Source organism: Falco rusticolus, chromosome 3, assembly GCF_015220075.1.
Source record: "Falco rusticolus isolate bFalRus1 chromosome 3, bFalRus1.pri, whole genome shotgun sequence".
NCBI lineage: Eukaryota > Metazoa > Chordata > Aves > Falconiformes > Falconidae > Falco > Falco rusticolus.
Genome location: NC_051189.1, coordinates 39,537,519 through 39,563,070, shown reverse-complemented (window position 1 = coordinate 39,563,070; position 25,552 = coordinate 39,537,519). Strand labels below are relative to the sequence as shown.

The window sequence follows — 25,552 nt, the reverse complement described above, 5'->3', positions numbered from 1 at the left end:
CAAAATTTAAAAATGGAACAAAGTACACTAGCAAAAGTAATACAAAGGCTACAACAGCAAACCCTTAGACACACAGTCTGATAGGAAGAAACAGGAAAGTGTTACTACCAGTAGAGATAGCACTGATATTCTAGAACTTGACCATGCTTAGCTCTAAGCTTCAAAGTTTAAAAAACACATTGAGATATTAGATGATTCTGAAAAAGAGTTAGAAGAATGAGTATGTAAAATCTTCCCTGTATTTAAAAACCAAAGAAACTTAAGTTACTCTGCTTATGACAGAAAGTGTGAGAAACCTAACAGTGGACCAGTATCTACAGTATCTACAATGAGGGAGATTTGCAGGGAACTGTCTCAAAAGTAACAAAGACAAAACCAAGATCTTGTAAAAGGTAGAGGAAGATCAGACAAGAAGCAAGGCACATAATTTATTTCAGACTACAATAGGATGAGTGATATTGAGCCTTTTCTTTCTTCTTCCAGACAAGGAACAGAATGGAAACTTCAATGCAAAGCCTGTAACATCGTCTTTAGCAAGTTTCCAGTGCCAATGCACTACATCAGCGCACTCACACTGTCCATTTCAAGACCTGAAAAGACTTTTCTGACTTTGTATAATAGAAACGAAAGCATGTCACCTAGTTATACCACTCTTAGCTGGCAACTTGACTTGCTTACCTTTTATCGGGAATGCAGAAATACATAACATACGTCCTAGAGTCTTGTTCCACCTGATAAAGACCACCCCTGTCAAAACCACACTCAAACCATCAGTCAAATACCAGTCTTTGATACCCTGGGTTGCTGCTCTCACAGCTGTGAAATTATTTGTGATTTGGAACAAGGTTTTAGAAAGGAGATCTAGGAGAGAAGTACCCCAAAGGAAACCTATTAGACACTGTGGCTCTTCAAGATACAACCCAGTACACGTACTTGTTCTCAGGACAAGGGCCAGGAATTCCTGTGCCTCCAACAATGAGTCTACTTTTCAGTAGTTCCCTTCACCTTTTTTTCTGAACCCGTGAACAAAATTTTCCCCTTCACTCAATTTTGGCCAGCAGGAAGAAATGGGCATGTATGTACCAGCTACAATAACTTGTAAAAGAAATATCAAAAGGGAATTCAAAATACAAATTATTTATTCTACTATAGAAATTGTGATATGGATGGGAACTGCAGCTTTCATGCAGTTTGGACATCTAAAACTAACTGTAGGAAAATCAGTTCTTAGTATGACTGTGTTCAGAGATGCCATGTTTTACTCTGTTACATGTTTTGCATGTTCACTTAGACAAGACACCAGCCAAAACAAAGATGGGATATTAAACCCAGGCAATGTAGCTACCTTTGGTATTTCTCCTCAGATAAACCTCCATTCACATCAGTTGAACTTGCATTTCTGACTGTTTGTACATTTCTACAGACTGATCATCAAGTAATCTAATGGGATGACTCATACGTAGACCTACATGAGTATGAAAATGTTTACAGGACCAAGACATTTTGTTCAGAATTTCTCAATGAACTAATGGTGTGGATACTCATCTGGTATCATTATAAACTAAATGGATAATGCTCCTGCAAAAGGCAAAGCATCCATCCACTTAAAAGCTGTAGGTGTTCTTTGTTTCTGAATACTGTAGTTTAAGGAATCTCAAATCAGAAGTCCAGAATAAGAGGGTATATTTGAAAGTTAGAATTTAATTTTTCTCTCGAGGCTTTAATTTGTACTTTGGATCACAGTCCATATTATTTTTGAAGCTTCACGATTAACCTTTAACTTCACTAAAACTGTTCAGACATCATGAGCGCTACTATCCTGTTACACATGGCACTGTCCTTAGGCTGCTGATGGAACACATCTTGTCTAAGCACCTCAGCAAGTGATAGCCTTTGAAACAACTTCTGGTGAGCTGTTACATCAGACTGTTTCATACCTTCTTATGCTTTTAATAAACAATAATGTTCATTTTAAAAGTCCTTCAAGCAAATAAGTATATATATTTTTTTAATCCTGCACTTTTTTTCTTCAATCAAAACAGTCTTCAGTACCTTTTAATCACTTAGCTTTTTTTGTCTAAAGTTGAAGATTTATTGAAAATAGCTAGTTTACTCCTTATCACTTTCCTCACTGTTTAGTCATGATCAGAAACAAGATGTTCCTTAAGATATTTCATAATTTCATAGAATTCTACACTTCCCATTTTTCCAAATGGTTTCAGTACTGTTCTCTTCATTCCACTGCTTATTTTGTCACGTTTCCCAAGACTTAATATAACTCAGCATTTGTTATATTGCTTTATGTCCTAGAGGCTATTTAGATACAAAGTACTTTTGGCTTGTTATCCTAAAAGGCGCATTTTGTACACAAGAAATAATCTGCTTCTGAAGTTAACACTTAGCCTGACGCTCTTCCTTTCAGTGACATTCATTGATAGAAAGTATAACTGTGACAATTTTATTTGGTCATTGGCTTAATGCAAGTTATTTTGATTTTTGACAGTAAATAAATTCCTACTCATTTCTTATGACTTGCCAACACTGTTAAGATAGGAAGACGTATATCTAAACATATTAAAACACAGATTCAAAAGGCAGATGCAGTATGACCTATAAAGTGTATCAAAGCAGTCATTTCTCTAGCTGAAGAACTAACACACATTGCACTTAAAAGGAGTGTGTTGAGGGGAAAGTGTGGATATTCATTGCCATGCTGCTCAGCAGACTCTTCAAGAAGATCCTTTGCTGCTAAAAGTGTATTCATGAATTTCCCTCAGCAGTGAAAGTTATTTTCACAGAGCAGCTCCACCTGTAGTAAAGCAGGCAGCTTTTGCTTTTATTTTTCACTTTTCATTATCTCTAAAACATTTGTTAAAAAGCAAAACTGAGAGTCCAAATTGCAATTTCTTTAAAATCCCAAATACTGTTCTTTACTGAATGTTGTTCTTGCATTACTTAACTCTCAGAAACACTTTGACCTGAAGAGTGACACAAAGCCATCAGAAATAGGAGAGATACAGCCAAAATTTTGATTTTCAGTACCTTATACATACTTCTTTTACTCCAATTAAAAGTCACAGTAAAACAGAGTCTTTGAAAAAAAAGAATCAATTGTGGCCTACATTTGTCTTAGGTGTTACCTTTTCCAAATGCAAAATGTTTCATTTAAAAGTATAACTTTCTCTTTTAAATGAAAATATATATCTTCCCAAACACAATTTCCTTACACTCTACTAAACACAGACAGGGATGGCTAGAGGCTACAGATCTTTAGGTTCTCCACTGATGCATAAACTAAACAAAAAAGACAACCTTACTTGTTTCAGAAAGCTTTATTATAATAGGAATCTTTGAAGACAAACACAAAGGATTCTAATATGTTTAGATTTTATAATGTAAACAACTAATTTAATGCATCACTAGCAACATACAATAGTCGCCATCTTGCAACATGAATGCAAGTAAGAAACTGATGTAATCTGTAAGATATTTCAAAATAATTAATTTGAGAATAAAAAAGAACTTTTATTGTGTAAACTCTCCCTGTTTGCCTTTTTTAAAAGGATCAGAAAACTGCAACAGTTGAACCTTTGCTAAATGAAGGTAACAAGCAATCTTTTGAATTGGCCTCTAAATTAAGAACATGTAATTGCCTGAGAAAGGGTATTTGATCAAAAGGCTTTTAAGCATCACTTATCAGGAGAGTTCCAAAAAACTCCACAAGATCCAGTTTATTTAAATGAGGGCCAAAAAATTCTCAGCTTTTTGCAATTTTTCTCAAAGTAGTTTGACATGTCTAAATTACATATTTACCAGCATGTCAGACTTCTGTGCTAACACTTTTGTTCTGTAAGGGCAAATGGGGCTTTAAGCATTTTTGGGGTCAAGTCAATATCTGATGCCTCCTTTTAATTTCCTTAAGTCCCTCTCAAACCCATGTCCTCTTGATTAACTATTTTTCAGCTTAGCAAATTATAGCAAACATTCCTTTCCAATTTTTTTCTTTTCTATTATTTTCCTCACTACATGACGACAAAAAAAGTTCTACCTGCTGATCCCTGTTTATTTTTTATTCAATTTGAAAAATGATCCTGTTTTCTGGCACACTCCAGAATCAAGCCCCAGGTCCTGCGGTATCATCTGCCTTGATGAACTGAGGCACCCTAGGAAGCCCTACTCACATGAACAAAGCTTCATGTACACCCAGCTGTCCCCTAAATGACTGACAGTGTATTATTGTACCATTTTGCATAAGTGACAATGGGGTACTGAATCAAATATGAAAACATAAAAATCTCCTCAATTCATAATTTCATACAGCATGCTGAGCTAGAAAAAATTACCCCAATTATTCAAAACAATGTTAGAGCATGAAATATTTAGGGCATAGTCTGAAATAGGACGGACTCGCTAAACAGCCTGATGTTTTGAAGTAATGGCTAAACATAAAATGGCTTTCTATGATCTCACAAACTAGCTAAAATCTTTTTGTTACGGGGATAAGCCTCGTAGCCAGTATCAGCAAAAGGTGCGATTTTTATGTAAATAGCTGAGGCATGACAGCTACAGGGACTGCTCAGAGCCCCACTGCTATCAGTGCACAAAGAACTGAGCCTTTGGCACTTCTCTAACAAGTTGCCAATAGAAGAGATTCAGCAGGGGCAGAGGTATAAACCAAAGTCCTTTATGAATCCATGGCATAGAACCAGGTTTTAAAAAATCTGTAGCAAATGTAAAGCTGAATAGGTGAATGCTGAGGAAGGGAAGCTCTCATTTTGTCTGCAGGTTATGCTTAGAAGATTTACAAAAGGGAGGAAGATGACGACCTTGTGGGTACAGCCAGGGAACACGGTGACTCCAGCTGAACGTGTTTTACTACCTTAAATTGCCTTTGCAGCCTGACCTAGCAGTCTCTGCTTGGGGTCCATGTGGCAACTTCCAGCCATGAGGAGCACAAGGCTGGGAGGTTTGAACAATGCCGCCACCAGCTGGGTATGTGCCGGTGGCAGGGATGGGTTTGGCTGTAGAGCAAGGTAAGCATATTCTTCCTGAAAAATATATACACATTTGAAAAAGCAGTTTTGTTTTGGTTAAATCTGCTCCCAGACTTGTGACAGGTATTCTGCAATTTCAACTGCAAATAAATTTAGAAACGTTGAAGTCATCTGGTATAGTTTGCTTAGCTTTGGCCATTTGTAGCAAAACCCAAAGGGCACGACTCACTTTGGTGGTTGATACTGGATTATGAAAAATCATAGCTTGAGGCTCTTTGACTCCCAAGAGGATCCAAACCCTTCTTTTCCCTTTTCAGAACAGCACCCTAACTGCCCATCTTATGGGGTATTACAAAACAAGAATTCCCTCAAACTCTTCTGCTCATGCAGCTCTACTGAGCACACTGTTTAGTGAGTCAAAGAAGATGACTGCTCTGTGGTTATCACTCTGTGTTCCTGTGGCTACCCAGCTGTGCTGCCCCGTGGCATGAGGAGGGTTCCTACGGAGGAGTCATGCTCCTGCGGGGATAGGCATATAATAAAATCTCCATCTTCTGCATCTTGTGTGAGTGTGTGGACTGCTGAGCTTGTAGGTAAAATAATTCATCATCTTTCCCACCAGTTTTGTGAATCTCAGCCATTTTCCTAGTTCCACCACAAATGGCCAAGTACAAAATGAATTATTTTTTTTGGCTAAAAGCATTTTTGTCTTTATTTTGGACGAATCTGAACTGTTTTTTTGAGGGGATGAAGGATGATAGAAGAGATTTTGGACTGTAAAATCAATTATTTGTACAGCCGTAAGGATCTGTGGAAAACTAGGTCTCACAGTCTCTCTAATGATGGGAAAGAGAAAGAATGAATATGAAGAAATGCATATAAAAATTAAAGTTTAACTTAAGAATTCACTGGTTTTGTTTTGCTTGATACCTCCAATTCAGTGTTTATTATCTCGATTTCTGTATTCTTGAGAGAGTGATTTACTTGGAAGGACTCTTACATTTAGCATATGTGAAGGATCTTACTGGAATGAAGCATTAGTATTGGAACACAGTCAGTCTGCAAGGGCTACAAAATGGAGGCCACAAGTACATACGGAGCTTCTGGGGACACAGGAACTCCTGTACCAAGTGAGGATATTGCACATTTGAAGCTTTGAAGAGAAGGTTAGTTGGGGACTCCTTCCTGTCTCAAACAGTACGATGTTCTGACTTGATGATCTGAGAAACGCAGTGTAACTACAAAAATCTGTATGTGAAGTGAGTTTGGGAGACAAGAGAGGGACTTGGAAGCTATGTTAAATGAGTTATAGGAAAGAACATAAGCACCTTTTCCTTTGGAGATGCCTGACACTTTCCATCAGGGCATCAATGGCAATCATGTAAAAAAGGAAAGTGAAATAATTTTTTCAGATAAACCATTAGTGATCAAGCTAGGGTAAGTCTTCATCTCTTTCTTGATGGGGTATTTAAAAAAAAACATCCAAGGAAGAAAGCAGGATGTCGTTGTACCATGGATGCCTAGGAAGTGAATTTAAGCTTAGTGGTCCTACACATACCTCCACAATATCCTGATGCTAAGGAGAGATCCAGACCTTTAATGTATTGATCCATGTTACAGGTAGCATAGCTAAGAAAGTAACTTTAGAACCGAACTTCAAATTGTACAGGAACTTGCCACAATTTGCACTGAACATGCATGCATGACTACTTTTATAAATCTTCCCAGTACTTGACAAAACTATTCCTTTGTTCCTCCAATAATCCTACCTCTGCCCAGAACAGACATGAGTTTGCCTACAACAGACTGAGAAAAGTGCTTCAGCACTAAAGCCATGGGCCAAACTATATACAGATGAGTGCATAAGTTATGTAGACACAACAGATGACAGGAGCTTGCTGTGGGAATGGGGTGCCAGAAGACAGTCCAAGTTTACAGAAGTGCTCAGACTAGCCCACCAGCAGGTCTGGTTAAGTTGTGTAGACCTATCTCAAAAAGAAGAAGGAAAAGTTTAAATGAGCAGATACTCAGAAGAAAATTGTACCAATTTGATGAAACTAAAGAGGTGACAGAGAGGAGCACTCATTTTTGGTATCCCACTGTATTCCATAGGACATAAGCTCAGTTATTCCCCTGTAATTACTTGTAAAACCCAACCTCCTTCATTTCCCTTTAAGTCCATTGTCAGAACATTTATTATGAGATCCTGGCTTCGTGAAATGAATCCTTGAAATGAAGGGATGAAGGATGTCAAATTTAGTTTCTACTGAGCACACTGTTTAGTGAGTCAAAGATGTCTGCTCTGTGGTTATCACTCTGTGTTCCTGTGGCTACCCAGCTGTGCTGCCCTGTGGCATGAGGAGGGCTCCTACGGAGGAGTCATGCTCCTGCAGGGATAGGCATATAATAAAATCTCCATCTTCTGCATCTTGTGTGAGTGTGTGGACTGCTGAGCTTGTAGGTAAAATAACTCATCATCAGTAGTATCTACTTGCACCAGGGGTTGTATGATGATTATGCAAACAAAAACCTATGAAACTTCATTTGTACTAGACGAATGCACAGTGCCAGCCATGTGCTATTATTTCAGGAGAAGTGGAAAAATTAGGTGGCAAATGCAATTCTGGCAAAAGCACAGTTCTTCAGATGCAACATGTGCAAATCATTATTTTGTCTTGTAGAATGGTTAAGGAAATGTATTTTGAAATTACAATTATATAATTAGTATGTTAAGCAACTTCATTGAATGACAAGTGGTTAAACACGTATCAACAAACAGACATAGCATTACTTGATTAGTGTGTGGAAAATGCCACAGAATAACTCTGGCAAGTACAGGGTGGGCAAAAAAGTTGTAAGGGTTGCTAATAACTTCCTTTGTCTAAAATGGAAGTGCCTACAAAATAGGCAGCTGGGTTTTGACTGAGTGTTAATTTTAATTCATAAGGTTTGAAAGGCTTTACCAGTCCTAGAACTTAAAATGAACATAGCTATTAAAATGAAAATACTGCTCATCAGGGGTCGGGAGGAAAATCCAGATCTTTGTCAACCTGAACTGCAAGACAAGCTACCAAAGAAGTCTCTTTCCACTTCATTTTGCCTCCATTTCTGTCACCATCTTTTGTCTGGTAGGTGTGTGTCTATCCATTTTTAACTGTTGAGTAGGAGAAGAACCTACCTCTGTTGTCTTCCCTCTGTTTTCTCCTGCCAGGGAAAAGCTGTTAGATTTCTTGATGCTGCAAGTGGGCTGAATTTCCTGCTGCAGTGTGACAAGGCAGAAAACTGACACTTTTAGCTCTTCCAAACTTCTCTAATACCTTTCCCTTTTAAGCTTCCTTTCCCTAACAGCTACAGCAGCGTGAAAATTCAAGATTTTTACATTTCACCATCAGCCAGCTGAGCCTAAAGTAACAGCAAAACAAAACAAAACAGAAACAGATTGCAAAGTAGGGATAGCAAACAGCTGGCCTGTGGTCCATGGAAGGCTGGCTCATTGCATGTTCTTAATGCCTTTCTTTTCACTTCCACATGCTACATCACACTGAAAGCCTGCTAAGGCATTTTAATGCAAATAGCTACTATAGGTGCAGCCCCAAAACAGCTAAACTCCTCTAGGTCAGGGCTGCTATGGTTTTGCTTTTCCTCCCTCCTGTGTGCATCCCTGTTCTTTATGCCAGATCACGCTACTATACAGTGAACAGGTTTAAGGGTACTAAACAAGGCAAACATTTCTACAAGAAAACCACTTTTCTGTACAGTTAATTTTTGCCTCATCCTCTTCAAGTGACATTTTACAAGGTGGGTAAGCTGATCTACCCGCTTGCTGCTGTGGAAGAGGATGGCTCCCCCTCCTTTTCTCTTGGCTGGGCAGTCCTGATATCTCACTTGTTTCAGCTCTGGTACTCATCTAAGCTCCAGTGGATCAGTTCAACTCGAGTTGAGTTAGTTTCTGTCAGCTCAGTGGTTTAGGAAGCAGCCAGGATTGGAGATGAAGTCAATTGGAAGGAACAACCAAGGCAGAGTCTCCCACCTTGAGAATATTCCAAAGCTGCCTGGACATAGACCTGGGCAGCCTGTTTTAGGTGGCCGTGCTTGAGCAGGGGAGTTAGACCAGATGATCTCCAGAGGTCCCTTCACACCTCAGCCATTCTGAACATCACCAGTCTTGTGAAACCTCACTGATAGTTGTCACAAGGATATTTCACCACCTTCTTTTTCCATCAGAGGAGGAAGCAGTCCCCAAAACTTATGTGGTCTGTTTGTCATCATTTACATGCCAAGCATGTAAAACACTCAGAGACTGCAACAGTAGCATTTCATACCCTGCTGACATTACTGTGTAAACAAACATGCATACACAGAGCACTGAAAAATCCTATTCTGCATCTTCAGCAAGAGGCAGTCACATCGGGAAGCTACTCAGGAAGCCCTGAATGAGAGCACTGAAAAGGTCTGGCAGGGAGATGGCCATGCCTTGGTTTACATTCTGTTCCCATTTGGCAGTTAATTAGTAACTCACTTTTTGAAAATGAAAGATTACACATCCTGAACAAATACAAACGTTTGATCTCAGGCTCATCAAGGAAAACTTCAGCAGCTGCCAGGGAAAAGCAAATGTCCTGTCACGTACAGCCAGACTGAGATAATGCAAAACAGAAGGTGAAGAATACAGAGAGAATGTACCATCACTTCCACACACAGTCGTGGGGAGCACAACAGACAGCGAAGAAGTACCAAATAGCAGACAACAACCTGGTGAGCCTAACTAAAACCTGATGGGATGACTCCTGACTACAGCGTCAGCCTTAGAGGTGCAACTTTCCTGACATAACAAGAGAAGAGCAAGCTATATATCAAAAGCAGTTTATATTTCTGTTCCATGTGGACCACCTCTTTTGGAACACCAGGCACTCAGCTGTGGCCATGCCATACCCACCCTGAAGGTTACAGACTTGTCAAGGAGGAGGCAGCAGCCAGCCAGATCACACGGGCAGGAGAAGGAGACCCAGTTACATGAGTTGTTTTTACAAGATCAGGTAGGAATCCTGATGCTGAAGGGACAGTGATGGAATCACCAAGCTTGGAGAAAACTGCTAGATTTTTACTGAGTCAAACTAAAGTTTTCTTATTTTACTCAAGAAACCACCACAAAGGAATGAGAACTGCATTTACAGTAAATCAAGTAGAAATGAGCTGACAAGTGAAGCACATAACACCAGCCAAAAAAAAAAGGAATACATATATTTTTTTTAAAGAAAGTCTTAACATTTTCTTATTTTTTTGGCTATGACCAGGACACAAACAGCCACTGTGTTTTTTGAACATCTAGAAAATACTAATTTTGCCTTAGAACAATTAATTTTAAGAAGGAGTTAATGTAGTGTCCAGTAAATAAACTTTTTTTCTGATGTGGAAAGGTATCTAAAAAAAAACCCAATCCCAATCCTCTTTTTTGCTTACAGCATTGGAAAAATTCTCATCCTCTGCACATTCACTGACTACACCATTAGTTTTTTTGGCACTTGTTTTTCTTACAGATAAGTCAGTCAGTGACTGGCTGGCATAAATTGCCTAGATGCTGCCTCCTGAGCATGTTCTACAAACAATTCTCAGACCGTAACAAATACAGAGATGTGGACCTTTGTATGTAGTATGTATTTCCTGTGACAAGGTAAAGTTCTTCTTAAACTTTGAGTTTCAGTGCTTCAAGCACCCTCCCTCGAGCCTGTCACCCATCTCTGAGGTCTTTTGTCCCTAGAGAACTACTTCCACCTTTGCTGTATTCAAGTGACATCAGGAACTGCTCACCTCTGGGCATCACTATAATCCCTTAACCCTGCCCAGAAATGCCTGCTTGCCCGTCAACAGTGATGGTTTGCTTCATACAATATTTCAGGTCGCTTGTCACTGCTGTCTGTCAAGCTGTCCATCAGTGATTTCTGAAACTGCTGAGCATGGCATCTTCCTTTCAGTACAGCCCCTCCCTGCTGGAATCTCTTATCAAGTCTATCTCATCAGTAGCTCTTCCACTTCTATAATTTCCGCCCCTGCCTATTCTCATTCCAGCTATTTTTATACTTGAGAATAAAAGTGATAATAGTGGTAGATTACATACGACATTACACAATTGTTATCCGTCCTAGAAAATAATAGTATTCTATTTTATGCATTGTAACATGTAGGAGAGTTCTAAAAACAATGGTCTAATATACAACACGAATATAATGGATGGGATTAAGAAAACATGAACTAAAAATATAAGTATAAAAGATTCATTGTCATCACTTTAACAGCACATCTCATTGGGACTGTTGGGTTAAGCAAACAGCAGAAGTCAATAATAAACAAATGAGCAGTATTGACAGCTCCAAATAACCACACATAAGTTAAAACATCCAAAATAATCAAAAAGTATTGAAGTAATGAGACTTTAAGAAAATCCACTGGTCTTTGATCTGTCTTCTGAAATTTAAGTAGAAAACTGGTCACCCCTCAATGAACATCAAGTTACTGGGGGTTAAAAATTCAGTTGTACAGGCAGAGTACTCCATGGCAAGCATTCAAAAATCTCAAAATGGGCTAGATCTGTTCTTCCTCACCACCAGGACTGAATTTAATTTCATTTTAAAATGAATGTTCATACTTTCAATTTGGCTGCTGTTCAGCAAGCTTTAAGAATGCACCCAAGATGTTTTTTCCAAGGTTTTCTTCACAGTTATGACAGCCATAGGGGTATGATACCCCTGAAGCAGAACTCTACAGTCACTTAGAGATGAAGCATTCAGAAAAACAGCAATCATTACAAAGCCACTAAAGACGGTAACATTACAAGTTTCCAAATTATACATGCAAACATGGAAGCTGAGTTTGCACTGGCTTGTTCAAGATGTAGCAGAAATAGAAGTGTCACTTCTTAGAACAAAACTTCATCACAGGACATCTTTTATGACACAGGCCATCAAATTTTAAGTTAGCTACCATTATAGGGAATCCAGTAATTTGTACCGAGTGAGGTATATCTCTAACAACTTTATGGTATTGACTAGGACTCTTTATGGAAATAGAAATCTCTATTTCCTCCAATAGTTTGCTGTGATACCATTGTATTTTCTAACTAAAAGTTCTTGGCATGTCTTTGCTCAAGACTTCAAAGAGCTGTCCATATAACCCAGTTCACTAAAGCTGAAAGATATTTATTTGTATTGGTAGCAAGCAGCTAAGTGTTCAATAATTTAAGAAGATAAGCAGGCAGAACTCTCGAAGACTTTCAGACTAAGCAGGAGAGAAGATGTCTTTATTCATTTTGCTGGGGTTTTTGAGCACCCACTTCCACTTAGCTCTGACTTTCTCTCTTTATCCCACTTCTGTGGCCTTTAGACATTTACTGACCCATTTACCTGCACTTTCTTAGTTTTCTGCTCCATTCCACCTGCTTTTGCTTATATAGCCTCTATCTTTGAATTTTCCCTTTTTTTGTCTCCCACTCCTCATACCTTGAATTGTCTTAGTGACGCAAACAGAATAACTATCTGGACTTCCTTTCTACTACTTTGTATTGCACACATTCAATTCATTCCTCAGCTTCACACTCCATGCATAAAGTCCATCAGAAGCCCTGAGAATACATTTTCTCCAGGCCACAGTAAGGCAAAAAGTACCAGGATTCATTACTGTTAAGGACAAACTCAAGTTTGCTTGAGAAAGCCACTAGAAAGTGGTGACCACTTTAACTAAAAGCTTCTTGTAGCTACATTCTACTGAAAAAAACCCAAAGAATAGTGGCCATAAGGAAAGAGATATTTCTAACTATGGTCAGGCACTGGGAAACAGAAAATAGAAAAGAAATCACTGAGGAAAAAAATATTCTAAACCCCATTAAATTTCTACTAAAGAGGTTGGCATACCTGAATGTAAAACCCCACAAAACATGTGGCAGGCTAGAATGCAGTGGTACTTTATGAACTTCTCCCTTTTTTACTGTTTGCCAAAAGAAAAAGGATAGACCCAGCAACTGGTTCCACAATAGCGCTTCATGATGAAACGAGATATGCCTTGTCAATCACACATTTGAAATACACTCTAATTAGTGTAACAGTATGAAATGTTTATTTTAATCTGAAACTGCTCAAATGAAGTATGTGGGGGAAAAAATTAAACTCATTAAAACCACAAGCTAAAGCAATCTAAAGAATGACAACACCCTACAGAGTATAGGAAAAGACCAAGTGACTTGAAAAACTGCTGTGTCAAGTCTTGGCATATTTGAAAAAGCAAGATAATATATTTATGTAGGATTGTAACCACACTGGTATCTGCTGGGTAACAATCTCCCACTGGATGTGAGTAGAGAGATACATAACAAAGGACAAGCCCAATCTCAAAGGTTGACTATAGTGCTGGAGATGCCATTGGGAACCTCTTGTTCTTTTTCTTTTCTTTTCTTTTCTTTTCTTTTTTTCTATATATATTATTTCTGTTTCTTTTTTTTGATCAAGGTATATATGGTCAGCTATGGTTCTTCTGCTACAATATAGTGACAAATCTGGTATACAGGTTTTTTCTTAGACATTCTCACCCAACAGATTCCATCACTTTCCCACCCACAAACTACTCCAGAGTCTCATTCAGACAGTTTTCCATTTAAAAACCTAGAAATTATCAAATCTATATTTTAGAATGAACATGAGGAAAAATATCTTCATAAGCACAGAAGTGGACGGATCCTGAGGTCAAACTATGTCAGGCTTCATAGCTGACACAAATCAACATGCCTCCCATGAAAACACAGGCTTTGAGGTGACTAGTCCGTCCCAATTACCACACACTACAAAAGAGATGATTTAAAAGCAACAGATTGCATATGTTAAAGAAGAGTTTCTAGAACCTAAGTTTTATAGCATATGGCTATCTTGTACTTATTTCATTTGAAACTTTAAGATGTAGATAATTCAGCTTAAGAAAGGTACAGCAGTTCTGTATGGGGAATTGTAGATAACCAAGCAAAACCATACCAATCCTACAGGAACAAGAAAGAAAAGGGGATTTTTGTTCTAGTTAGTCCATTAAGAGCTTTAATTTTTTCCAGTTAATTATTTATTTATTTATATATAATTATATATATATTAATACTAATTAATTCCAGTGCCTGACAAACACTTGGTGAGCTTTCTGTTTATTTGCTGATTAATTTTTCTCTGTTTATTCAGGTGATGGCAAATAAAGCTTCAATCCAGTCCTGCCACCTTCCTTATCAAACACAACCAGTTAACAGCATCCCTCTTCCCCAGAAAGTGGAATTCCTTTGAAATTTAGGAAGGGGACAAGCAGAAATTTGTGAATGGTGTCCAGTATGTGGATCTATTTTGTTACCCACTGGTTGTCATTTGGCTTTTAGATGATTATTTTATTTTGCTCTCAGCTCAGATGAAATCTTTGCACAAGTGATGTGGGTTCAGTAACACAACCAGTACCCCATCACACAATAAAACATTTTTCTTTCCTTTTTTAAGAACCCTGTGGAAAATGACTTAACTAAAACCAATGATGAACATTTTTTAAACTTCAAATTGAAGCCAGATTAAGATATTCTAGCTACATAATGGCCCAAGCAAACTTAATTCTACCTATTTCTACACATGCTAGGATACATTCTTTATGTATGTGACTTTACGCATTTTTTTTTTCCTGCCAGAAGAATGTCCCATTTGGAGCACTGAATGGGTGGGTATACCTGGGATCAAACTAATGCTGCACATAATCTGGAATTTCCTGATTTCTAGGTGCTTGGCTTCGAAGGCTCAATAATACTTTTTAATTTAGATGTCTTAAATATATAATTATTCAGACGGTTTAAATGTGCTTTTTGTTTACAAAGTCTTTTTTCTGTTTACATATCATACTCTAGCTTACATAAATGCTAAGACAAAGGCCAACCTGGCTGGTAGCCCAGAATGTAGCTGTTACCAGTTTGACAGGGATCACCTTAAATTAATTGAAAAGTCTAAATATTGTATTTGAGTTATACCTAAATTTTAAAAGGCAATCTTTACTGAAAGAAAAATGGAGCAACTTTAGAACAGCATAAACGAGTTGCTGGATGAAATGAGAATTGAATGTCAAAGTATGGTCTCACTTACCACAGCTCTCCATTACTGTAAAACACCAAACACTTGAGGACAGGAAGTATCCTCATGTTACCATGTAAATAACTAATGGGCTTAGCTTATGTTAACAACTTAGAAACTTCCAATAAAGAAAACACCTATCAAAAATATGGCTAAGAGTGCCTGAAACTTTTCCCCAAAAGTTACTAATTCTGATAATTCTTAAGGCGACTTTTCCTTTTTCCTTAGAGAATCTCAGACCGTCTGATAAATTGTATGGTAAATGTGAACACAGTACAATCTAAAGATAGCCTGCAAAGGCAAGTAAAAATGGTACTTTTTCCGATCTACTGAAGATCTGAAAAGTGCAAGGTACTTTCAGTTTAATGTTTTCTTCTACTTGTTTCCTTTTTGGTTTTAAAACTCCAGGAGTATCAAAGTCTTGTCTAGCTTTTATACATAAGAGTGCTGGAGGACAAGAAGACTAGAATGGAAGTCCCCCTCAGTTCCCATCTGAAGCAGCAGGGTGATAAGTAATTAACAGAGAGTTTTTGGGGTTTTGGTTTTTTTCTCCTGGCTTTTTGCCAAAAGCTTGAATTAAACATTTTAGGAACAGACAAATAAAACGGGAATATTACACAGTCTGATTAAAAATCCCTTTCCTCTCTCAAATACCAGTTTCTTGTGACAGATGATATCTAGAGATGATGGCTTCATCTCTCAGCTTTCCCAGCGACCCATAATCTTCTAGTAAAAATAGGACAGACAAGACCTGATACATACATAAAATCAAACAAAAACTTTGCAGAAACCTTACATCTGACTTCAAAAGCAAAGCAAGCTCTTCAGGCTTTCCTAACATGGCTTAAAAATATGTAAAAGGCAGTATAGTTTTGTCTCCTTTTTGGGTCACTCTTTAGATCTAATCAGGATTTTACTATGGCAATACAGGCAAATCCCAGTGAGAAGAACATGCCATATGAAAAGCACAGGATGTGCTGATATTTAAAATTTACTAATGCTGACATTCTGGCCTTACTAGATATTAATAAAATTACAAGAGTGTGGGGTGAAGGTATTATACCTGGTCATGGCTGGCTTCAATGGAGCTTCCGATACCTTGGAAAGTCATCTGCACAGGAGACAGTGTCAAACAGGTCATACACTCTTTGCCATTTTGTCTATCACTGTAGTGTACCTATAACAGAATAACATACGTAATCTGCTAAACACCAGGTTTGTACAAGGGAGTCATGCTAAAATACTGTCCCTTTTCAACAAGTTTGTAAGAAGAATTCCGAACATTTACATTGAATTCATCTTTAATATAAAACAAGGAGTGTCTAAAATATTCTAGGTAGTCACATATTGAACTGGGGCCAAATTTTCTGTGATGTGTCTGTTGGATAGTTTTTCAAGTGCTGTGTTCTTCAGTTTCTGAGACCTTTGAGACTGAATTCAAGATGTTGTATCTATATAAGAAACTAATTTCAAGTTATAGTTTCCAGCCTAGATGTAATTTTTAATAGCATTGTGTAACTTAGTTATAAAACATCCATGTAAATCATTCTACCTGCAAAACTTGGCATTAATAGTTTAAATTTTTCAATGGTAATTCCATTTCTACTAAAATCCACTAATTCTTTTTAAGTGGCTGATGTTGTATATTTGAATTTGAATGACAGATAAAATGGAGAAGAATTCACATTATTCTTGAGATGTCTAGACTATCCCTTTCTAAGAGCAACTTGTTCCCTACTGATGTCAAGATGTACATGTTGAACCAGAATCTTGCATGAAATACAGAGGAAGGTAGTGTTTCTACTTGAACTATTCTCCTTGTCTTCAGGTACCCTTCAGATAGTTCTTAAATCTCCTAAAGAAAGGGGATTTTAGTATGCTGAAACAAAATGAAAATGAACGTTGCCAGTGTTTCGTTATTGAGAACAGGTTGCCATTCATGCTGAATTGTTGAACTGTTACAGTTCTCTGCATAGCTTCTGGCTTCTAGACAGGCAGATCAAGCACTTTGTTCTACAGGAGAGGTGGAATTTAGTTTATGGTGGTAATTTACATTGGCTATGTGACCCCTGTCAGAAATGGAAAGAGAGATCAGCTCTGCTGGAGACAGACCTTTTATGTTAGTATCTATTTACAACTGTATAGCTCTCAGGCAAAAGTTACATGATAAAGCCTCATCTTGACATTTAGGCTACACAATCAAACTTTATTATTTCTGAAGACAACTAGGAACTGTATAGAGTTATTCCTGTGGAAATGATTTAGTGACGCATATGATACTTAATTGCACACTGTCCATATTAAATCCCCTGTGCCTCTTTTCTGCCACAGGTGTAAATTGGGAATACCTCAGCTAGAGCAAAAGCAGTGCTAAACTGGCTGAGTGAGAGGGAAACCAAGTCGGTGCTGGATTTCGGAATTACTTTACTGACGAGACATCAAAACAGTTTTGTTGTAGCCAAAACTAAGATACTGAATGTAAAGTTCTTGTACTGTGTATAGAAATACTGATTTCACTCAGCCCTTCTTAAAGCTTTCTGTATTATCCTTGTCTCTCTTCCTCTCAACCCCCACAATATGTGCCTACTAAATTGCTTGTGGCTCTCTGCCAGAAAAGCCATACTACTTACTTAGAAACCACAAGAGGCCCCTTCACATATACAATGGTTTAACTTTGATTAATTGAAAGAGGTATGAAGGTATGAAATTTGGCTTGCAAATATAAACCGAAGTTCTTTAAACATCAGGGACTACTGTTATGACAAGGACTTATCAAGCTTCCACAACTGTGGTATCTGGTTGCAAGCTAGATATTCTGCTGAGTACGTGTTGTGGGAATGCGATGCAGAGAAATGGGGCAGAAAAAGAGGATGTTTCTGTACTGCAAATATGACATAGCAAAAGGGGCAAAATCTGGTGACAGAGAAAAGTACATGTCTTAAAGCACATACGGAGATATGGAAAAGAAGCACTTTCTGAACTGCATAGCACGTTTGTAAGCTTATTTTTAATGCAAATAATATGAATAAGGTTACACTTCACTAAAGTCCACTGGAATAAAGCAAGGCTAACAAGTTGAAAGAACAGGAGATATCTGGAGAAAAATTATAATTAGTATTACATGACACTGCTATCTGCAATAGCAGATTTGGTCCACATCCGCTTTAGAGTCCCACATAGAAATTGCAATAAATTCAGAATTTTGGTATCTTTCTAGGCTTAACTTTCCCGAATGAATTTCATGATGCACTTTTCGCCTCATCTGAATATATCAAGGCCATTACTTTGTAATTTCTTAGACAACAGTCCTCTGATTATCTCTTGCCCTGTTGAAGATTTTCAGTTGAAGCAAAATAAACACTTTATATGTTAATTATATGAATAGTGATATAAAACCCAAAAGACTGGGCTTTGAATGGGTGACAAAATCAAACTTTGCCCTTCCATCAAATCTCTAGTCTACAGAGTTGTCCAGTCAGCAGAAACATTCCCATTTCTTTTACATTTCACACGAGTATGTGTAATTTCCCAGTAATTCTGTTTTGTTATTTGTTGGTCCAGCTGCTACATTCTCAAACTCTCTATTTTATTCCTTTCTTCTTCAGATTTGATCTATGATCCAAAGTTGTGGGGTTGTTTTGTTTTTTTCCTTTGTCAACCAAGAATGCTAGGTATTTATCTATTTGAGCCGGATGTCCAAAATAGGCACTCAGAAAGCAATGGTAGTATCTGAATAGTTATCAAATAGTCTGAATAGCAGCAGATGCTTCTAGGTTCTTGGTCATCAGTATATTGCAAATATTTCAGTTTATATGTCCACGTTATTACGACTAAGTATAGGAGAAACCTAAATGTCTATAAAAATGATTTAAAAGTATCATATCGTCTTAGGCAGGGGAACATGGAGGCATGGCAAATACTTGATTCAGTATCTGCGACCAAGGAGTGGTGACTGAAGACTGGCCAAGTGGTCAACGGTGATTATGTGGCCATTACTGAGATTCACAATGACAATAACACCTCTAAGTTCCTCAGTGCCCTAAGAGTCAAGAGTGCTTAACTACAGCTCATCTCCACAATAACTCTGTTAGGCAGGTAAGGACACTTTGTGGACAGACATTAAATGACTCATCCAAATTCACTTGGCACCAGCAGGAGCGAATGGCAGTGCTGGGACTATAACCCATCATTACGGCCTCTGGCCTACCCACAATTGGTCATTTTCCCTTTTCATACATTATGAAGATAAAAATAAAACAGTTACGAAAATAATTACTATCTATGTCCAGGACCTAATTTTCAGGCTTTAATTTTTTGTAATTAAGAGACACTCACAAATCAGCTCAGTGCATTTTAAGGATTAAACAGCAATGAAATTTCACTCATTAAAATTCAGAGTATTTTATTTGGATAACATATAAGCAGAGATTTTATAGAACAGCATTAGGATCTGGTTGGAAAATACTGGCCAGCATAACAGACATTTCTACTAAGGGTTGTGGAAGTTTCTGAGTAAAATGCAGGACTCCAGCCTCAGACTATTATGAGTGATTTACATGTAATTCTCCTCCAAGGTATGTCTCACACCACAAAGCACTACCACAACAACAAGATCCCGGCAATAACTCTAAGTGAGCCTGCTCATTTATTGGAAAAAGCATACAGCATTGCTAGCTTTTCTCCTGGGTAACTACATACGTGGAGTACCTGAGATAAATCATGTATAACCAGCTCAGGAATCCCAAGCACAGCGCTCCATTGTGCTGTGTGGGCAGGGCATGAAACCTCCATGTGTAAAATGCAAAGTGCATCTCAGGCATCAAAATAATGAAATAAATTGTAGAATTAAGTTTTGCCACAAGCACATGCCATAGATTTACTCATACATGTATGCTTTCATGTTCGATATTCGCATGAGATGCAACTGTATATCCTTTTCACAGATTGCTTCAGTCAAGAACAAGCTGCATGGTATGAATATGTATGGAGGGGTACTACTAACTGGTGTATGTATATAGAAATGTATGCAAAGGTCTGAAACAATTCAACAACTATGTTGAAATCTGGCCCTTGTTTTTAATATTTTAAATTACTGAAGAGATGCAAATATTTTGATGGACATTTATAGCTTCATATAAAGGAAGACATACGATGATGAATGTTTACAATGTTACAACTGAATGTGGAATGGCATAGTCAAAATTCTCAACCTTGTATGTTATTTTATAAAGGAAAAACTAAATCGCACCACATAAGACATTACATGTAAAGTTAATTCTATCACAGTGCTGCTCCAAATTTCCCATTTATTTCATATTTATATAAAAATGTCTCTTGAATCTAGCTTTAATACACTTCTCTATGTGCTAGTGATCTGATAGAAACTGTAAAAATATTGCAATAAGCTACTTAAAACCACTGGATCAATATGCCATTTCGGATAATGGCCATAGTTAATCTGCATAAATTACTCTGTAAATACAACATCCCTGACTTCAAAAACATGATAGACTGCTGGTCTTCAGTGGGGACTGCTGAATCTGAGCATCCATCCTTTTGTACGAACAAGGGCTGTCGTTTACTATCACAACCAAGGAAGGTGAGAAACCTGTTATACTACTACATAGTAGCTAAGCTTAACTACAATAGACTCAACTGCTGTTAGAAATGAGCTAACTGTGCATTACCAAGAGACCGAGGGGAGCAAAAATAAAAGCTACTATTTTCACACACTGCTGCTTAGATGTTCACAGTTTGAAACACAACTTCCGTCTGGCCAAACGCTTTCTCTCTTGAACATTTAATAACTTAAAATAATAATATGAATTACCAAAAGAAAGAAGTCATCTGTGACACTGGAGTTCATGTTTCCAGACCTGAAACTACTCTGAGTCAAAGCATCAGCAGGAGTCTTAGAATGCTAGACAGAAATAAACTAGGTAATAAAATGCCATTATGTTCAGCAATGCACAAATCTTATGGATTGACAAGCCCAGACTATTTTGTTAGAACAAAGGATGGTATTCCTTTAAATTTGCCCTTTAAAGGGAAAGCACCCTATTTAGTCCTGAATTTACAGAATAATTTCCAAGATTTTATACAGGTTGCTCTGGATTTACAGTGACAAGCAAACCAGAATGGGTTCAAAAATCAGATGTTAAAATACTAATTTTGACTTGGACAAGAGTCTCATAAAACATTTTTCTTTCTTTAGCTTCCCAGTGAAATTCTTGCCTTTTCCATATTGATCTTTTATCTTCCTCTTTCTGTTGCCCATCTACTGTTGGTCACGTCACGGACTAAAAGAAATGAAACAATTCTGTTTGAGCTCAAACTCTGTTCCATGCATATTTATTGTTGAAGAAACTCTCCTGGTGTGAAAATAAATTCAGTATACTTGCTCGTTTCAACCATTTCCTCAGAAGCTTTCACGGCATAGTATTCTAGTACTTAAAAGTGTGAATCCTTGTATTATCCATCGAGCTTTCCTAACAAATAATAACTAGTCTCTTCAGACATGGAGCAGCATGAGAGAGATTCCAAATGCCACTTCACATTCTTACTACCTGCTTTACAATTCCATATATTTCATTTGTGAGAGCAGAACAGGAATACAGTAAAAACAATAAAATAAAACTGATGAAAAAATCCCATTGTATGAACAAAGTCTTTTATGAAAAGTTGAAGCATAGATATAAAAAACAAGACCAAGATGAAAAAATTTGTTCCAGTTAAAAAAAAAGACATACAATAAAAAAAATTTCAAAAAATCAGAAAAAAAGTGTTGAATCAAACTGTTTCCTGCAATGTTGGAGTTCCTTGATGTAGTGCTATTACTAAATATAGTATTTTACTAATCTCAGCAGGGAGCTGGCTAACTGCATGCCCGTCAGATGTTTTTAACGGTCACCCCCTGTGGAACAAATCTAAGGAGTGCATGAAAAACACCCACATTTAAAAAAGCCCCCTTGCTAGATCATTAAGGAAAGATAAAGGCCTGTACATACGGATGTGATATATAACACAATCATTGTGTCAAGAAAACATATGTTTGATTAGTGCGCCTCAGGTTCATTAATCGCTGTGTCTGCTTCACAGCAGTGGGCAAAGCTTCCACCGTAGCTACTGCACGGAAGGGTAAAGACACTTGGTAGCTTGAAGACTGACAGTTCAGCAGTAAATCTTGAGCTATTCCAACAGGCTTCTCTTACAGAGTTTGAATAGCAGCTGTATCATAGTCTTAAATCTTCATTAAGATACAGTCCCAGGGTTTAGACTAAGAAATAAACCATTACTGTACCATAAATACATAACAAGCAGACTACAGGCACTGTCACAGGTTACTGTGGTAGTATTTTACAGTCCTGACTACAGTAAGGCAGACATTGACATCTATAAAACCATGTGAAGTACAAATGAGAGTGAAAAAACTTACTTGATCCAGTTCCCAAAGAGAATATATAAAATATCTGCTAAATATCATCTGTTTATCATCTGAGCCAAAGAAGTTTGTATGTCCTTTTTTTCATGCTATTTAGATACCCTCTTAATTCAGAGCTCCTGTTTCAGTGGTGCAGGAGATCTGGAAAGTTTGGCCATGTATTATGCTTAGTCAAGCAAGGGAGACCCAGCTCCGTCCTACCTCTGGATGTGATGTTTGGTTCTAATTAAGAGAAAATTAGCTAACATCACTGCTGTTGCAGCAGCGTACAGGATAGTACAGTAAGGTGCTTACTGTTTACCTTCCATGTCTTAAAACTTAAGGTGCTTACTGTTTACCTTCCATCTCTTAAAACTTAACCCAGGTATGTATTTATAAAGACAGTGTTCCTGTGGAGCACATGCAAAGCAGGCAACCCTATTTCCAATGGCTGGCATTCAAAAGTGCAGAGAGACCTGTTTCAGACCTGTGATAGGGAAGCTGAAATCAGAAGGTGGGGCATGGCTTTCTATAAAAAAAACACACTTAACACTGAAAAGTACCTTGCTACCCTGTTCACTTCCTTTATTCTATAAGAAAGATACTTATTTTTTGTAGACCTAGTAGACAGTAGTTTAACCACAGTGAATTAAAACACTGAATACAATATTCCGTCCCAAAAATGAATAATAAAACCATGATAAAAATTAATAAACTAATTATTCAGAAATTAAAACACTGCAAAGCACTAAAAAATAATGTAAACTATAGCTGCCATGTTTTTGGCAGAAACAACTTGTCTGCCTCTGATCCATTCAACCCATAATTATTCAGGTAAGTACTGTATTTTCAGGGAGAGGAGCTGAAGTTAATTTTATCATTCACAGTCAAAGGAAATATGAAAAACTGGCAACCCTGGGATCTCCTGCTTTCATCACACGGCCTAAAAAATAGGAGGGAGGTGCAAGAGTTTGTATTCTGCTAATAACATACACAGAGGACAAGCATGGTATAGAGCATTTGTGGAGGAACCTCTGTCTCGGGCATCATCCTGAACAACTGACTGAGATGAGAGAGGAACTTGGTTAGTTTAGAGAAAGAAAATTGTTTGGGTTTAAAATAGCTTTCTAGTAACAGCATGAATGGAAACATGCTCTTAACACTCTTTTTCATGATGAAGGTTGTCACTGAAGTGAAGAGTGAAGCCAATATTAACTATTCTCTTTTTATGAACTGCATGTGAAAGCCCCAAATGCCGCACTCATGAAGAGGGAACAGGATCACTGTGAAATTTTGAGTATAAAACCAGCTGCCTGAGCTTGCTGGGAAGTCTGACACTGGTGCAGACACTGGTTTTGTGCACTAAGCGAGATACGGGGCAGTATGCGCAAAGAACCACCTAATCTAGACAAGAAACAACCATTTCACTTCTGAAAATTACCCTGTTTCATTGTGCTCCCAATTCTGAACAAGACTGAAGGAGGCGACAGCCAAAAAAAGGGTCTCTGAAAGCCTTGGCATCAGTCACAAACAGGAATAATCTATGATTTGTCTCTTTTCTCTTTCTTCGCCTTTTCTTGTTGCTTCTCTTTTTAAGTGTTGTTGCTTGAGAGCTGAGTTACCTTATTGTAACTAAAACTAAACCCTGGTCTGCTGTGAATTCACCACCACACCTTCACATTTTTGCCAGCTGAAACTTCCAGTCTTTCAAAGTTTGGGCAGTATTCCAAGCCAAGGTCCGTAGCTAAGTTATCAAGTCCCATTAAGGTTTACTTAGAAAGATTCTGGCAGGGAACGCAGCCTGGTGTGTTTAGTGCTGGCTGCATTATTTTGAGAGATCCTGATAGCTTTTAAACTTTTTCATACATAAACCCCCTATAATCTAAAACTGGTTATGAAAATATAATTCACATTCTTTCCACAGACTAAGTTATGGGCAGGGATACGTGGGAGGATTTCAAATTGTTATTTGCACGATGCCAAGGAGAAAAGCTAAAATGTTACCAAGGTGACATCCACACCACACCTGGGGACCCATGCAATGCCATTAGCCAGTTATTCTCCGTTTACCTTCTTTCCTTTTAGAAACTGAAACAAAAAAAGAAGCACCTGACTGTTTCTGGAGGCCAGAAGAGCAAAACTTCAGCAGCACTTGAATAAAGGGCCTTCTTCCTTGTAAAAGGGAGAAAGGTAACAACGGCCAGAATAGAAGAAAGCTAGTTTGGACAGATTTCGGGCTGGAAGCCAGGTGGTTGGAGACTTTGTGTTAGAAAATGTACTGCCCCTTGTAGCTAGATTTCATTTATTTTCCTAATTCTGCATACTCTTGAATTAATTCAGAAACATTCTTCCTGCAACAAATATTACCTCCTGCAGTAGTCTCAGTGAAGTAATATGCTAGGTTTCCAAATTTGCTTACCTTTCCTTATGGAAACTGATATGAGAATGATGCTTATGGCTATTTTTTTGCAGAATGACTACCAGTATTTTGACTTCCTTTGAGGTCAAAAATAGGATTATGTGGACTAGATTGTCTACAGTCCACAGAAACATTTCTGAAATAAATGGAAACTAATAAAATCACTTCTTGTAGATCTACCCCAGGTCACTGCCATCAACTGTGGTACTGTCTACCTTCCCTCTGAAGTCAGTTGATTAAAAAAGCCCTACAAACCAGAATGCAATGAAGTCCAGGTGCTTAGATCTTTACATGAAGCACTCTCTCTCAAGAACAGTTCTTGCTATCAGCTTGTTCTGTTTTATCTCTCCGTCTATTTCACATTCCCAGCGTCTTCTTACTTTTGGTTATTCATGTATAAATTAGGATTTGGAGACCTTGAAGCTCTTTCCCACATAACATAACCATTAGGTGTAAAGTTGATTTTCAGTGTAGCAGGATACCTGCAAGTTTCTGAGACCCAGGTAAGGACTCTCAATTAATAGGTAACCTGGTGTTGTGCAGATCAGAGATGCCACTAAAATTATCAATAAAATCCTGACCGATCTGCTGCTTT

General features: G+C 37.8%; 1 protein-coding gene across 4 annotated transcripts in view; it reads right to left on the bottom strand.

Annotated features, from left to right (window-relative positions):
• The window catches only part of STAU2 (staufen double-stranded RNA binding protein 2), a 177,251-nt gene that overhangs the window by 47,134 nt on the left and 104,565 nt on the right, over positions 1 to 25,552 (bottom strand). For 3 of the 4 annotated variants that reach the window (XM_037381939.1, XM_037381938.1, XM_037381941.1), the window contains one exon: positions 16,182 to 16,295. The exons of the other annotated variant lie outside the window; for it this stretch is intronic. In XM_037381939.1, coding sequence (XP_037237836.1) covers positions 16,182 to 16,295 — 114 coding nt within the window. The remainder of the gene's footprint in view (positions 1 to 16,181; positions 16,296 to 25,552) is intronic. 4 annotated transcript variants of the gene reach the window in all.